Here is a 16171-nt window from a genome sequence, read left to right as displayed (position 1 = left end):
TTGGGAGATATGCCCAGGCCAGCCTGGTCACCTGCAAATATGTTGAGGGTTTCTAGATTCCCTTCTAAATAGCAGAACCCCAGTGCATTGAAGATTTATCTCAGAGCCCTTTTTCTGTCAGGCTGAGATATTTTCAGAGGATCTTCATTTTTGTTTCCTGAAGGAGATTTTAAAACCCTGAAAAGCATGAATTCCAAAGCCACCAAGATGAGGAAGGCATTATGAAAGTCATTTAGGTGGAATTCAAGGATTTTCTCATCCTGTGACCTTGCTTAGTTTAATTCCAGCCAATGAAAAGAGGGAAGCCGAGACATGAGAAGGGCAAAACTCTGCCTTTAGAAGCTGAGATCTGACCCCAGAACAAATGGCTTCAAAGGCTGCTAAAGCAAATGCACATCTTGTGGGAAGAGAGCCTGGGTGTGTCTAAGCAACATGCCTCTCATTTCTTTCAGTTATTCATTTCCATTCTCTCCTGCAGCTCCTCTTGCTGCTGGACCCTTAACTATAACCTGAAGAAGACCTCTAGAGGCAAAACCACGTTCAGTCTAATGGCATAAAAATTCAACAGCTCTTTTACAGAGGGGTGGAAACAGACTCTTTGGTCATGAAACACTTATTACGTAGCAGCGTGGTGGGGAGATAGGGATGGGGGAGGCTTCATTTCTGCTCTCTGGGAGGTCAGAGACCAGTAGGTGGGAGAAGCCCACTGTTGAAGGCAATGTGGAGCAACTGCCAAGTAGGACATAGGGAATGTTTGGGTAAAAGACTGGTGCAAAGTTTTTGCTACCCCTCCCACTGACAAGCAGAGTCTAACTCGGTGAATCGAGGAGGTCAAGAGATCTTCCCTTTCTTCCTCTGCAGTTTTCTGTGCATCTTGGGCACTTGAGTGCAGGTGGGGTTGCTTTTGACCTGAAAGTTCAAACCCAGACACCTAGAGGGTTTTACCTGATAACTAGACTCATGACTTGTCTGAGGCAAAAAAGTAACCCAATGGAGTTTAAAGGGAAACCAAAGACATGAATTTCACTGACAAAACAACACACTTACCTGTTTAAAGTATTTTAATGAGTACTGATACATAGGATCTATTTCTGAGAGGCTTGCAATAACAAAGAACATAACAGAGCCTTGAGTGGCTACTGGACGATATTTTTCACGAGCAACATTTATCATGATTTCGGTGGACTCGGCTTCCTTTAGCCTGATTTTAATGGCACCTGAAGTGATCTGAATAAAGATACAAAAACAAGTTCTTAAGGATCCTTTTTTTTTTTTTAACGGTGGGATTTTTGGAATATATCTAGTTAGGTCTAGAAGAAAAATAAGAATATGATGAATCAGTGATTAAAATAATAGAATGATTGAATCTCAGGACTTGGTGACCTTCTGGCCGAGCTGACCACTGTCCTTCCAGAGTGGGGTGGCGGGGTAGGCAAATGGGAACAGTCAATACAAGCAGCTGACAGAGCGGAGCAGTGCTCCTCTGAGACTCGAATCCGAAGTGCTTCTGAAATGGAAACCCGACAGAGTACTCCCAGTTGCTTTCTGATTTCCCCATGAGCAGTCCTAACATGATGCAAGGTTCACATAACAGAAGAAGGTGTGAGGGGAGAAGGGGCATCTATGCAACTGCCCCAGTGAGGGGGGATGGAAAGAGGCCAGAAGGAAATGGTATCACATCCCATTCTGGAATAACAAGGAAGAGTTGCATTCTCCTCTTTCTTTCCCTAGTGTTCCCATGTGTAAGGAATGGAAGGAAACCTGGGGATAGTAGGTGTTGTTTGTGAAGGGTTATAACCTAAGTACGTTGGAGATATTTTCAAGGTCTTTGCTGTTCTTTGCTGTTCTGTTTCAGGTTAGTGGTTCCAGGGAGCCTTTTGGCCAATGGACTTTCTAAGATTCACTTCTCTGTCTCCCTTGGTCTCTCTATATTGCTGCCTGTCTATGTCCTCTTCTCCCAACCCCTATTTTTCTCCAGCTGTGGATATCCCTGGGTTGGGAGATTTGTGTCTAGAAAGTCAAAGAGTCTAGGGCAGGGACCAGAAAAATCACTGTGGGAACTGCTGTTTAGTATTTGCTCTATTGAAACAGGAGCTAAAAGGGGGTCTAAGAGGCTTTCTGTCTAGATCCCACTGCCAAACGGAAACCTAATGTGAGCCACCTATATAATTCTATCTTTTCTAAGTTTATTAAAAGTAAAAAGAAACAAGCAAAATGTATTTTAACAATAATTTTATTTAGCCCAATATAACCCAATATATGAGATAAAGCCATGTAAAATTACTGGGATATTTTTACTTATTTTTTTTTTTAGATCAAGTCTTTGAAATCTGGTATGTATTTTACAGTAACACATCTTAATTCAGGTCAGCCACATTTCAGGTTCTCAATAACCACCGTGGCTAGTGGCTAAATTAATTCTAGACTGTCCATCTCTGTCCTCCAGGAAAGGGAAGGGAGGAACTCAGCTTTTCCCAGGAATCCAAGACTCAAACTCTCTCTCCGTATTGACCCCTTAGGAACCTGAGGGGACAAGAAAGAGCAGGGCTGAGTGGGAAACCTCCAGCTCAGTACTGGACTCAAGTAGAACATTTACATATAAGTAGGAAAAAGGAAGTTGATATGGGAGTAGTTGGATCAAAGAGACCCACCTGTCAACAATTCTTTATTTTTTGGAGGGAGCTCAAAGCCCTAATAATGAAGAATCCTGGGCTAAAAGGAAAGCAAAGTGGACTATTTTCTTCTTTTTGCCAGAGAGTATTAGAATTGTTTGTATGCATCTCAGTTGAGTTTAGTAACTACTTACAGGTATTATGCCCAAGAGACTTGAGGCCTCAGCAATGATCAGAGAATATGATAGATATTTTAAAATGAAGGGTCTGGGAGGTGCCTGGCTGGCTCAGTCCAAGCCCATGTTGAGTGTAGAGATTACTAAAAAAAATAAATAAACTTAAAAAAATAACATAAAATGGGGACTTTGGGAATTTAGGGGAGTATGAATGACAGGCAGGAAGTGGCAGGAAACACAGCCCAAGAATCATCGGCGCCTACCCTATGGAAAGGGTATCTTCAAGGCAACTCCCTGCAGACACGGAAAGAAGCCAGCTTACAGAGAAAGAAGGCAGTCAGAACGCACATATCTACCTTGCTCCCTACTGAAACCACAATAAAATGATAGTAAATGGATTTTTAAAAACAGTGAAAACTTACAAAGATAGAAGAATGGAAGAGGAAATATCAATAAAATTTTGAGAACCAGAAAGCAGACACTAGAATGGTAATGACTTAGCAGATACAGGAAAATACTTTTCAAGGCTGGCAAAAGGGAAAGCCAAGAAGTCACTCAATTTGTAAAATACAAATCCTCTTCAAAGGCTTAAGAGGCGTCCAAACACTGGAAGCGGGAAGGGCTTAAAAGAAGAATTGGTTGATAGACTCCCAAGTCATCTCTCCATCCAGCCAGGGGATTGTCCTTAACTGCACTCCGCCTGGAAAATAGCACTTTCATCCCTGGGGAAATTAAAAGGGAGGATTAAAAAAATTTTTTTTAACGTTTATTTATTTTTGAGAGAGGGAGAGAGAGAGAGCGAGTGAGCGAACGGGACCACGGGGAGGAGCAGAGAGAGAGGGAGACACAGCATCCAAAGAAGGCTCCAGGCTCTGTCGGCACAGAGTCTGACACAGGGCTTGAACTCACAGAGGGTGAGATCATGACCTGAGCCAAAGTAGGCCACTTAAGTGACTGAGCCACCAGGTGCCCCTAAAAGAGGCTCTTTTGATGGAAGGAAGCCAGGCACAGTCGAGGGCCTGGTACCACAATGGACCCTGGCACCCCAGCCCTTCTCTGCTTAGCCCCTAAAATACTTGCAGCCGGGTCTTTGTACTTCTAGGCAATGTAAACATTGGATGTTTAACTATAATCAGGATAGAACTACAGTGGGAGACTGGGGGATGGGAAGAGAGGGTGCATGGGGGGTGCTGGGTATGGGTGTGGTAGAGGGATAGTCAATAGTGAATGTATAAAAGAAAAGCTCAAGAAGTAGAAATATGAGTCTATTATTTAGGAAAAATAACCAAAACAAAAAAGAGATGCCCATCGTTGTCTTTACGGAGGACGTCGTGGTGGGAGTGCTGGTGGTGCGCACAGGGAAGGCAGGGAGTCCTACCACACGCCTTGTACAATGAGTTCGGTCTTTGAGCAGTCTGCATGTAAAGTTTTGATAACAACAAATAAATAGGTTAACCACCGACTTCGAGAAACTAAAAACCCAAGTAAGAATGAATGGAAAGAGGATAACGAGACTGACAAAGAGAGGAAAGAAACGGGAGACCCAGAATTACTTGTTTGTTGTTGTTTGAATACTGAGATCTTAAGAGGCCGTAGGATGTATGGTAGTAAAGCCATTTCTGATGTCAGGGAAAGACAAAACTATACCTTCCGTGTTCCCTGTCAGAAGGATGTTTTTAAAGTAAATTATTTTCTGTTTTTCATGAATGGATGAAAACCATTTTACAGGTTGTATTCTCAGGGTACTTTTAAAATTATGGTTTGACTATTCAGCACTTCTGTATCCTTTGGGTAAATCCCTAGCAGGGCTATTGCTGGGTCATAGGGGAGTTCTGTTGATAGTTTTTTGAGGAGCCTACGCACTGTTTTCCAGAGCGGCTGCACCAGTTTACATTCCCACCAACAGTGTAGCAGGGTGCCCGTCTCTCCACACCTTCGCCAGCATCTATAGTCTCTTGATTTGTTCATTTTAGTCACTCTGACTGGTGTGAGGTGGTATCTCAGTGTGGTTTTGATTTGTGTTTCCCTGATGCTGAGTGATGCTGAGCATCGTTTTATGTGCCGAAGGGGAAAGGGGGGGGAAGAGTTAGGGAGAGGGAGGGAGGCAAATCATGAGAGACTCTGGAATACTGAAAACAAACTGAGGGCTGAAGGGGGAAGGGGGAAGGGGAAGGGGGGTGATGGTTATGGAGGGGGGCACTTGTGGGGAAGAGCACTGGGTGTTATATGGGAACCAACTTGGTAATAAACTATTTAATTAAAGAAAATAAAATTATGATTTGAATCTGAACAATTCAGGGCAAGATTACATGTTCAATGGAAAAGTTCATCTTCCTAGCAGGACATTTTTACTGAAGAGCAGTTATACGCAGGGCACCATGGTGAGCCCTTGGAGAAGGAGTATCAAGCTGAACAATTTGCAGATTCAACACCGAAGTGAACAGCCTAACACAAGAGATAACGAGAGATGTAATTAGATCACGGCGACATAAGGGAAACAGTGTCAAGTGCTATTAAAGAGGGGCAGATGAGTTGCTACCAGTGTTCTGAGGAGGAAGAGATTAATTCCAGTTGGGGATGCCGGGGACACTTCCTGAAGGGGTAACATTCATGTGAATACAATTGTTTTTCCTTTCAATTTATACCTTGTCCCACTTCTTTACATGCTTTATTTAAAAAATTCAGACAAGATGAGAGAAGTTGTTGTCTACATCTCCCTCCTCTTCCCCTGGGGGGTGAGGGACCCTGCCAGCGGGACGCACCCTGGTGCTACCCTGGAAGCCCGGCTGTGGCTGCCATTCTTGCCGAAAAGACTTTGCAGAATCCTTAGAAGCTGCAGGTGTAACTTCTGAAGCAACACACTTTTTAAAAAATGTTTTTATTTATTTTTGAGAGACAGAGTATAAGCGGGGGAGGGACAGAGGGAGAGGGAGACACAGAAGCTAGGACAGGCTCCAGGCTCTGAGCTGTCAGCAAAGAGTCTGATGAGGTGCTTGAAATCATGGATTGTGTGATCATGACTTGAGCCAAAGTTGGACACTTCACTGATGGAGCCACCCAAGCAACCCCAGAAGCAGGACACTCTCTATAAATATTCAAAATGTTTTACTTGCCTTTGAATCCTGGAGCGTGTCAATTAGTTCTTCATTGTCCAGAATATTTCCTTCAGATGTAAAGAGCATTTTCAGGATTTTCTCTTCAATAGTCTTCAGCTGGTTTTTATCAGTGTTTATCCTCACAATGAGCTTGATTCTTTGTTCTTCCAACTCAGGTTTCTCAAGTCGTACCACATCACTGGAACCAAAGTTTGAATAGTTAAATTATGACTTTCTTATTGCCCTAAAGTTGCTTCTCTTTTCCTTTGCTACTTAGCTGGGTACTAATGCTACTAGCCACGTCCTAATGCACCAGGCCCCTCTTTTGCTGGGTTTACACAGTGGCTACTCACTGAATGACATGTTAGTTGTATCTTTATCTTGTATTTCAAAACTGACACTGTACCACGGTCCCCATAGCTTTTGCTCATCTTCTCTCACCTGCTCAGTGCATGATCTCTCTAATCATTCCATTTCTGTTTCTAATGCTTGCTTGTACCAGGCTGAATATGGTCCCTGGAACATTCTTTTTATGTGAGATTCTGAAATCTCACCACCTCCATGAAACAAGTCTTACCTGTGTCTAATAAAGGGGCCTTACCTTCAAGTTCCACCCCTGCCCAGCAGGGGAACTTATGTCTCCCTTTATTTGTCTGTTCATAGTTTGCTCCCAGCCCCCTGTTTGTAGGAACTAATCTTTATTAAGCTTCACTATGTGCCAGGCACCCCACTCAGAGTTTTATGTGGATTCTCCCTCTTAAATGCTCCTGTGCTCTTATGAATGCTCCTGTGAGGTAGGCACGGCAGTTACCACCCTGACTTGCAGATGATGGAACAGACCCTAGGGGGTCACTTCCTGAGGTCATGTGGCTATGAGAGGCAGAGCAGGGCTTGTAGGTGGCTTAGCGGACTCCAGGGGACATGCCATCACCCACTGGGATGAACTGCCTCACATAATCACCCACTGTTCATTTGTTGCGCACACACTGAATTTAGAAACTTAAAAATTATAAATGAACACCATAAGAAGTAATCATCTCAAGTTCATTTGTTTAAATAACTTTTTCAGAAGGGATGGGTATATAATATAACACAGAGAATTTGTACTCTACAACTGAGTCTCAACATTTTCCCTTCTCCGGACACTTGGCTCATCTCAGGCAGAACAATGTGCTGACAGCTTGTCACGCATCTAAGCTTAACTCTTCATGGGATACACTGCTCTGAAAGTGGTCAGCTAATCGCTTCTCAGCCTTTTGGCTAAGATCAAGTGAAAGTGGTCAGCCGTGTCCTTATAACAGGTCCTTAAACCTGGTGAGATGCCCTTTGGAACAAAGTCAGCCTAGCACAAGTTAAGGAAGTTAGGAGCTGCAGAATAAAGTCTTAAAATAAACAAGAAAACCAAGACTTAAACTCGTTTTAAGATAATAGGAATATATCAGGATGATCTTGACTCCATTTTGACTTGATGAATTTGATTTTTTTTAACATGGGTCTAAATTATATTTTCTTTTAGAGTTAATGTACACACACACACACACTCATATACATACACATATATCCTCATACACACGTATAAAATTGGTTGTTAAGCAATATCAATATTATTATTTCAATAAATATTTAAGGTTTTTTGTCTTCTAAGCCTCTTCACTTCTGATAATTAATAATTCATAATCTCATTTTTGGGAAATGGAGATGAATTACAGAGTATACACTGAAGGAGGGTATTTCATTTTCTGAGGTGGACAAATGCAGGTAAGACTCTACACTAAGAAAACACGCAGAGACAAGCCAACTAGGAGAGACCAATGTGGGAGAAGGTTTCCCCCCGCAGGTGCAGAGCAGTGCAGCTCAGGAACCACAGGACGACTGGCTTCATTCACTCGCCCAGGACTGGAAACCCCGGCGAAGAAGAGGCTGCTGGGCTGCAGGCCTGGCCCAAACCATGGTTGAGAATTAGGGGCATTTCCCAGATCTCCTTGAGGAGGCTGTGGGCAAGAGAGACAGCTACAGGAGTGACAAGAGACAAAGAACCTGGCCATTTCCTGTCGTCTTTACGCCTGAGGGCTCATGAGTGCTGCGTCCACACATTAAAATGTTTTCTTTGTCAAAATGTCTACAAAATATTAGGAATCCTTTGCTTTGCCCCCCCCCCCTTCTTTCTTTACCTTAACAGCTGATCCTCCAGACCTGATTTGGTTACAGTGAAATTGATGATGGTGACTTTAATGCACACCTGGAAGAGAAGCATAGATTTACAGAAAAATGCTTAAATTCATACAAATAAAATAAGAAGTGCTTTCTTTAGTAGAAATGGCCCGTTATTACCCAGCTGGATGTATCTCAGGTCTAACTGTGCACATACCCACCTACCCACACAGCCACCAAGTATACTGGGTCTTACAAAATCCCAGTATGGTTTTCCCTGCAGTATGAGTGACCGTCTTGTTCCTCACAGGCCACGGCTATAGAATCCTACATGGTGCTTTAAGGAAAGGAGAGCCAGCAAAGGGTTAGAAGGGTTGGGTTCTGATTCCAGGTGCACCCTTAGTGCATGTTGGGCAAGCCGCTCATGCACGCTGAGCTTTAGTTCCTAATATTTAAGAAGTGGGAAGATAACAGTTATAAATCATAGGGTAATTGCAAAGACCAAATGAGATAATAAAATCATTTAGTCATAGTGACTTGTACATGGTTTGTGCTTTTTAAAATGAAGCTATTCTTGATATTAAATAGAGCTTTACACATTTCATGTCATCATAACATTTTAATGAAAAATTATTGCTACACTTTTCTGACATTACTTGAACAAGTTAACAGCAAAAGAATGAAGGGCTTGATGGCCTTGAGCTGAAGGAGGGAGAATGGCTGGAAGTCAGTATTGCCCCGTGTTGTGCAAGCAGCTGTGGGCAGGGAGGGCGACGGTGAGAGCACTGAAGAAGTGCAGAGGGCAGTGCACAGGGCGACAGACAAGGCGACAGCGCCTAGGGATGGGGGCGGGGGGGCGGGCAGGCTCGAGTCCAGCTGAGTGTTCAGCAGAGGGCAACTGGAATCAGAATCAGGACTCAGAAGAAAGGAGTGGAGGTCAGTGGAAGGAAGGGGAGTGGCAGAGCGGAGGGGAGAGGAGGGAGCTGGGAGGACCCAGCCAATGTCAGAGACCCATCACACATCACAGTCCCCTCAGGCTGGGAGTTCCAGACCAGCAGCGCATACCTCGGGCAGGTAGTGGGGATTTGGCAGTTTGGTTGTCATGTAGAACCTGAAGTTTTTATCGTAGTCAATGTCTGAGTCTCCGAGGTGAATGAGCATCCGTCCACCACTCATGAAGGTCTGCTTCAAAAGAATGGGTTCTAGAGCTGGATCCAAGGTTTCTCTAAGCTTAAAAGTTAAAATACAAAAAAATAAGCCATTACAATGGATGGCATTGACTTTTCTAAATTGCTTATGCCTCAAAATTTACTTTGCATGAGCTACTTTCCAGGGATCTGATAGATATTTCTTACTGTATGCTCACTCTGTGTAACAGTGTGCATTTTCCAGCGGTTATTCTATCAATGGTTGAAGAAAATAAGAGCGTGTAAAGGCAATACAGTCATTTAGACTGTGCATGCCCTTCAGCCCCATACGGAAGAATTCAAGAAAGGAGAGTCTCTGCAGGTGGTCGTCAACAGGGCCCAGACAAATGATCTGTTCACTTTCATGGCTGTTCCAAGGCAGGAGATGACAGTCTATTGCCTGCAGGCCAAATCTCACCCTCTCTGGCTTTTTATTTTATGGCTCTTAAACTAAAAGTTATTTTCACCTATTAAAGAGTTCTTTTTTTTTTTTCAAACTATTATTTTTTTAAATGTTTTATTTATTTTTGAGACAGAGAGACAGAGCATGAGCGGGGAGGGGAAGAGAGAGAGGGAGACACAGAATCAGAAGCAGTCTCCAGGCTCTGAGCTGTCAGCACAGAGCCTGACGCTGGGCTCGAACCCACGAATGTGAGATCTGACCTGAGCTGAAGTCAGAGGCTTAACCGACTGAGCCACCCAGGCGCCCCTAAAGAGTTCTTAAAAACAAAACCCTAAAACCAAACCAAAACAAAGAAGAATATTTGTTTGAATAATGTTTGTAAAGAGACTGTATGTGCCCCCCCCCCCACAAATGAAAATATCTGGCTCTGTACAGAAAAAGTTTGTGGACCTCTATTCTATGACAGTTACTTTCTTCCCTCAAAGCAGATTTGACGGTTGGTAAGAACCTGGGCTTGCAGACACTGCTCTTGGACCCCATGACAAGCATCTTTATGGCAGCATATATGTAGTGGCGGCCTGTGGCCTAGGAGCTGTCAGAATTTAATTATAATCCATAGTTAACAAATCTATTTCATACTGTGACATGACACCCAAGGATGTAAGTTTTCTTAAAAGTTTATGAGATAAAATTTCCCTTACTATCCATGATCTAATTTTGTGCTCTTAAAAATCTATCCTATTCCATTAAAAAATGCTGGTTGAGATGGACTAACTCGATTGTACACCCACGAATGGGTGAAGACAAAGTTGGAAAATTCGACCTTACAAATGTAGAAAGCGGTTAGGTGTATATGGCTAATGATTCCAAGTCACATACAGCAGGGAGGGCCTGGTCAGAGCATCTGGTTCTGGTTGGGACGCTGACCAAGGGCCCACCCCCTGCTCCCCAAACCACTCAGCCACAGTTACAAGGTTCTGCTGTTCAGGGGCAGAACATCATTGAAAGTCTTTTGTCCCCAGTTGCGACAGAAGAAATTCCCCAAGCATGTTCTGTGTTACCAAGTAAACTGGGGTTTAAGAATCCAGTTTGGGGCTAACTGCACGAATGATTTTATGAGACTTTCCCCTCCCCTGTAACTTCAGGGTTTGAGTGAGGGCCTGGGACCCATTACAGAACCTTACCTGGGTTGGCCAAGGCCAGAAAGGTAGAAAATAATATATTTACACCCACCAGAGTGTTTTATTGGCTTCATATTATCAGTGTATGTGGATGGTCCCTGATGGCCTAATGGCACTACTGTGTCACACTTTCATGCCAGTCACCCATCAAGAGCCACAGTGAGGTCTAAGAATCAGCAGTGTCAGAAAACAGAGCCCACACCACTTAACACCAAAACAATGTCTGGAATCAGAAAAATCATTCAGTCAACAGATTGTTCCCCATATGATAGTATACGGTTTTCAGGGCAAATCAACTGGTTTGACCAATTTGCAAATGGAGCTGACTGGTGTCTCTAGCACAATGCAGGCGTGGCCTGGGTAGGATGTCAGACATGGTCTGGAAGTTGGGGACTAATGCAAGAAAAGTGAAAAGCAAACCTCTTCCAGTAAGACAGGTAAGCCAAGTCGGATTGAATTTTCAAGTGTACGCAAGAAATTAGTATCTGTCAGCTTAATGATCTTTAACCCGCTTTTGCCTTCCTTGTTCCTTATCCAACGGTTTGCCTATATGGAAAAGCACAGAGCAGGATATTTGACTTAGAGTTTGATAAATGACTACAAAGTGAAATTTTTTAGACTAAAGACTAAATTGTGTTCCATCTGAAAACAGTTTTGAAAGAGAACAAAAAGATAAAATAAAAATACTATTCTGCCCCCTGCAAAAAGAAACACCTTTTAAACCATGTTTGGACTCTTCCTTTTATTCGAATTTAGAACAAATGAAGAGACACATCTAGAAAAAGAGCCCATCCCTGAGATATTCAGGGCTTGTCTTCCTTACTCTGACAACAGTTCCCTTTCCTTAAAGGTGGGGTTCCTTAAAACCTCACTCAGAGCAGTATGATCCAAGGCCTTAGGAGTCAGATAATGGGATTCTGTAAATTCCAGGCAGGCTCGCACTAATCTATCCTACCCTGCTTTCATTCTGATTCTTCAGACCTCTTAGGAACAACGACTATATAGGACTAAATTTCTGCTCCCATAGAAACCAGAAAACTAACGATCAACCCCCTAAACAAAGCCAATCAAAATCAAGTACGCAGAGCAGCTGGACTCTTCCCCTTCTCCTTCTGCCTCCACAAAATGTGGAACTTGGACTAGAAGACTCCCAAGTTCCGTTCTAGGTCTAAGTCCTCAAGATCTTGCAAGAGCGTTCAAGTCCACGTTTAGAGTTTGGAACAGAGAGTGCAACATTAGGCAGAGGTAGGAGGCTGCTCTTCATCTGAAGCATTTGTGACACACCTGATCCTGGGGGTCAATCATCAAAGGCCACCGTCTCCCTTGAGTAACCAAAATGCCATTTTCTGTTGATATCGTGTCACGGGGCAGCCCGTCCGTGTTCCACTGCCGTATTTCATAGGGATCGCCAAGAATGTTAATGAGACTGAAGGAAGGATTGATGGGGATCTCCAGAGACAGACAGTCCTGGATCCAGTATTCTATGAGCTGTGGGAGGAAAGCTTACTTGTATAGAGTCAGGAACACTCAGTAAATGAGGATACACACAAAATGTCATGGTTAAAGGTAAGTTCTACTGGTCTCCACATGTATCCTGGGATCAAAGCACAAGGACACAATAAGAGGACTGACAGTCAGGAGGTCTGGGGCCTAGAACTAATACCATTAACTCTCTGTGGCTTTGAGGACATTACTCCCCTTGTCTGAACCTCTCAGGTATAAATGACAAATACTGTCACAGCAATCTTCAATCATGGGTGTACTGTCCCCCTTGGGAGAGTCTGGAAGCACGTGGAGAAGCTGGGGTTACAATGATAGCTAGTATCACAATGCTACTAGCAATTAGAAGATGGGGCAGAGGGATGTTAGCATGCTACCTCCTTCAGTGAGTGGGCCAGTCCAAAAGCACCACTGGCACCACCCACATGGTACCAGAGGACCCTTGAGCTCCTGTTGAGTCTATGAGTCCTATACTGACTAGGTTTATAACCCACGGACAAGGTGAAACTTTTATAGGAAGGCATTTCATAAACATGGCCTGAAAATCTCTCCAAATAATTTAGTTTCCTGTTCCTTCCCATTGCCTAGCCTATTGTAGTTGAGTCCGTTAGAACACTTCATCCTGGCTGACTTTCCATACTGGTTCTGACCATGAGGGGAGGGGGCTCCCTCTCCCTCTTTCTTCCCCCCAGGTTCTTGAGCAGCAAAGGAAGTGATGACTAACTTTCTAAGGAGAAAAGGAAGGAACGTTAAGGAAATCCTAAGCGTAGACCACTGCTGGCTAAGTTTCCATCATGGAGAAACTTCACAGTGCAGGGCCCTCTATAAACTCAGACAACTGATCCCTCCAACTCTGCCTCTGCCAGTTTCAGCTGCTTCTCACCTCCTAGAAAAGGCGCTTACTCACCGACTGCCTATACTGGGCTGTGAAGGCCCCGTAATAGGCTACACAAGCTGCTGCTATAAACACGTTCCCAATGATATTTGATATCTCCTCACTGGATTTCTGGATGCTTTCTTCCCATCGAACCTGCTCATCTTCTAGTGCAGCCGTTAGCTTCCCAGCACGTATCAGGCGTGCTTTTGTCAGGGCCATCGTCTTGGCTAGAAAATTTTAAGAAAAATCAACCTATATTATTCAGTATTTTCCTAAAATATGTTTACCCTCCTGCTTCTGTTTATAGTGGCATCAGTCGTATTTAGCTAATGATGTCAATACATCTCTATGAAACCCCACACCCATTCAGCGTTATTTTCCATCTCAGAACCAAGTCCACGTTTGCCTTTTCCATGCAAAGAGCTCCTTTTTGTTACTCCAATACTCTGGCTGAAGATGGTTCTTTCTGTGTCAGCATCGTATTTATTTTTGGGATCAAATTCATACACTGCTTGTGTTATAACATGTCCCAACAAGCCTTCCATATAGGAGCTGAACGTATACAACACATGCGGTTCTCCTAATTTTACAGTAGAAGGGCTAGTGCAGTACGTCTAGTGGGAATACGTCCTACATGTTGGGTAGAAGCTGAGAGCTGACTGCCTGAAAACTCTTTCTATTTTTCAACATCAGGCATCTCCTGGGGAACCTGGGTGGCTGAGTCGGTTAAGCATCTGACTTCGGCTCAGGTCATGATTTCATAGCTTGTGGGTTTGAGCCTCGCATAGGGCTCTGTGCTGACAGCTTAGAGCCTGGAGCCTGCTTCGGATTCTATGTCTCCCTCGTTCTCTGCCTCTCCCCCGCTTGCACTGTCTCTCTCAAAAATAAATAAATGTTAAAAAAGATTAGAAAACATTTTAAAGAGCAGGCATCTCCTGACCAACATAAATTTTACAAGTCACTTACCTAGGCTTTCCTTCTCATTAACCCCTTTGTCATATTTGTCTTGTAAAGCCTGTATTTGATTTTCCACTTTTTTAAGTAATGCTTGCTTTTCTCTCAGAGTAGCCATAGTGATATCAAGTTCGGCCTAATAAAATTAAGTAAATATTTAAAATGAAAATCTGAGGTCTCCAAAGAAGGTAAAATTTGTACATGTATAGTAAATTTTTTTTAAAAATTGGGATTTATGTTCCCTTTTTCATGTCTCAGAAGATTTTGATATGTATACAAAGTTAAGACAAATATAAAGCAAAATATAAGAGGAGAAGCAAACAGAATGAAAGAAAACAAAAACAAAACCCAATAAAATAAATCATTGAAGGAAGAGAGAAACAGATGAACTGTTGCACGTTAATCCCCAAGCATTTGGGATTAACTAGTTACTACAACCGATTAACTTTAAATGATGAAATGAATGAAATAGTCACACAATAGGGAAAACTAATCTTTCCTAATTAGTTCTCTAGAGCTGGGTCTGCAAACCAAATTCAGCCTGTTGCCTGTTTCTGTACAGTTAGCAAGTTCAGATTGGTTTTACATTTTTAAATGGTTGGGGGAAAAGAAGAAGAACATTACATGACACATGATAATTGTATAAACTCAAATTCCTGGGTGTATAAATAAAGTGACATTGGAACGCAGCCATGCTTACTCATGTATGTGCTACTGATGGCTGCTTCTGTGCTGCAATAGCACAGCTCAGGAATTGGCACAGAGACTATGTCTCCTATCTGTATCTTCATAGAAAAAGTGGACCACCCCTGTTCTGCAGCCATGGTCCTTTCAGTAACCTGCTCCATCAGTGAGCATTCTTCGTTCTTCTTGGGACCTCACATCCAATTGTGGCTTAAGCTGGTTTTAGAACCTCAGATGATACAATGGAGTAGGGGGGGGGAGTATGAGCAAATGCGATACAGAGCATCAGAGGCATGAGCTGAAAGGCACCACAAAAATACCATCGGCCTGATGATATGAATATACTAAGGACACATTTTTCTTCTATGCTGCAGAAGGACTGATTTTAGAGGTCATTTCTGAAAAAATAATCTTCACTAGCTATTTTTTACAACAAAAACTAATTTTCATGAGCATGGTTATTGTCTATATTGTGTAAAGTCATAGGGGCTAGAATGATTACTGATTATGGCCTTTAATTCTATAAAATATTACAACAAAAATAATATACCTGAGCAGCACGGAGCTTTTGTCTCTTTGGTTCGACTTCCTTGACTACCCTAGAGTATAGATCCATTGCTCTTACCCACATGCACATGGATTTACATGCTTTGGACACCTTCTCTACTTTTTCAGGCACAAAATCAGGATTGTTAATATACTTCTGAAGTTTTGCCAATATCTGAGGCTTTATGTTTTCCTTATCATATTCTAGAAGTCTTCTCAGAAAGTTAGAGTCACCAAGAAGTTGCTTTGCTGTTGGCCAATCAGGTCTGAAAGATAGACATGATGTTAATAGCACCATAATAAAGTGATTTAAGAACAAAAGAAGTGTATTCTTCTGAGGACATTATTATCCCAATTAGTGGGTAGTTTTAATCTCCATCTTCTAATTCCAGTGATTGGTAGTTAAGAACCCCACAATTCCTGCTAAGACAGTAATTGGTTGACTCATGTTTCATACAACCCAGTTTTGGTAGAGAAAATAATGATCAAATCATAGTTTTAGGAATATAAGACATTACAGAAATAATAGTTTTATTTTTACAATGCCCTGGCACTCACATTCTTTTTACCTCATCTGCCTTAGTTTAGGCCCTTAAAATCTCTTGTCAGAACACTACAATCACCTTCGAATTGGATTTATGTCTCTCAGTCAATCTTGTCTCTTCTGAGCTCTTGCCAAATTGGTCTTTCTCACATGAAAATCTGATCATGTCGAAAATATTCAATGGTTCTCAGTCCCCTCTGGTCAGAGTTTACTGTCAGTGCTTTGCAGGACTCCTTGGCCCTCCTAGGTGCTGGCCAGAGA

General features: G+C 42.7%; 1 protein-coding gene across 1 annotated transcript in view; it reads right to left on the bottom strand.

Annotated features, from left to right (window-relative positions):
- DNAH6 (dynein axonemal heavy chain 6) overlaps positions 1 to 16171 on the bottom strand; it is a 213928-nt gene that overhangs the window by 50028 nt on the left and 147729 nt on the right. The window contains exons 51-59 of the mRNA XM_029938527.1: positions 15371 to 15632; positions 14149 to 14272; positions 13213 to 13409; positions 12090 to 12293; positions 11226 to 11351; positions 9100 to 9264; positions 8055 to 8122; positions 5902 to 6082; positions 1048 to 1227 (exon numbers count right to left, since the gene is read on the bottom strand). Of these exons, the coding sequence (XP_029794387.1) occupies positions 1048 to 1227; positions 5902 to 6082; positions 8055 to 8122; positions 9100 to 9264; positions 11226 to 11351; positions 12090 to 12293; positions 13213 to 13409; positions 14149 to 14272; positions 15371 to 15632 (1507 nt within the window). The remainder of the gene's footprint in view (positions 1 to 1047; positions 1228 to 5901; positions 6083 to 8054; positions 8123 to 9099; positions 9265 to 11225; positions 11352 to 12089; positions 12294 to 13212; positions 13410 to 14148; positions 14273 to 15370; positions 15633 to 16171) is intronic.

Source organism: Suricata suricatta, chromosome 4 (genome assembly GCF_006229205.1).
Source record: "Suricata suricatta isolate VVHF042 chromosome 4, meerkat_22Aug2017_6uvM2_HiC, whole genome shotgun sequence".
Classification (NCBI taxonomy): Eukaryota; Metazoa; Chordata; class Mammalia; order Carnivora; family Herpestidae; genus Suricata; species Suricata suricatta.
This window is presented reverse-complemented; position numbering and strand designations above follow the sequence as displayed.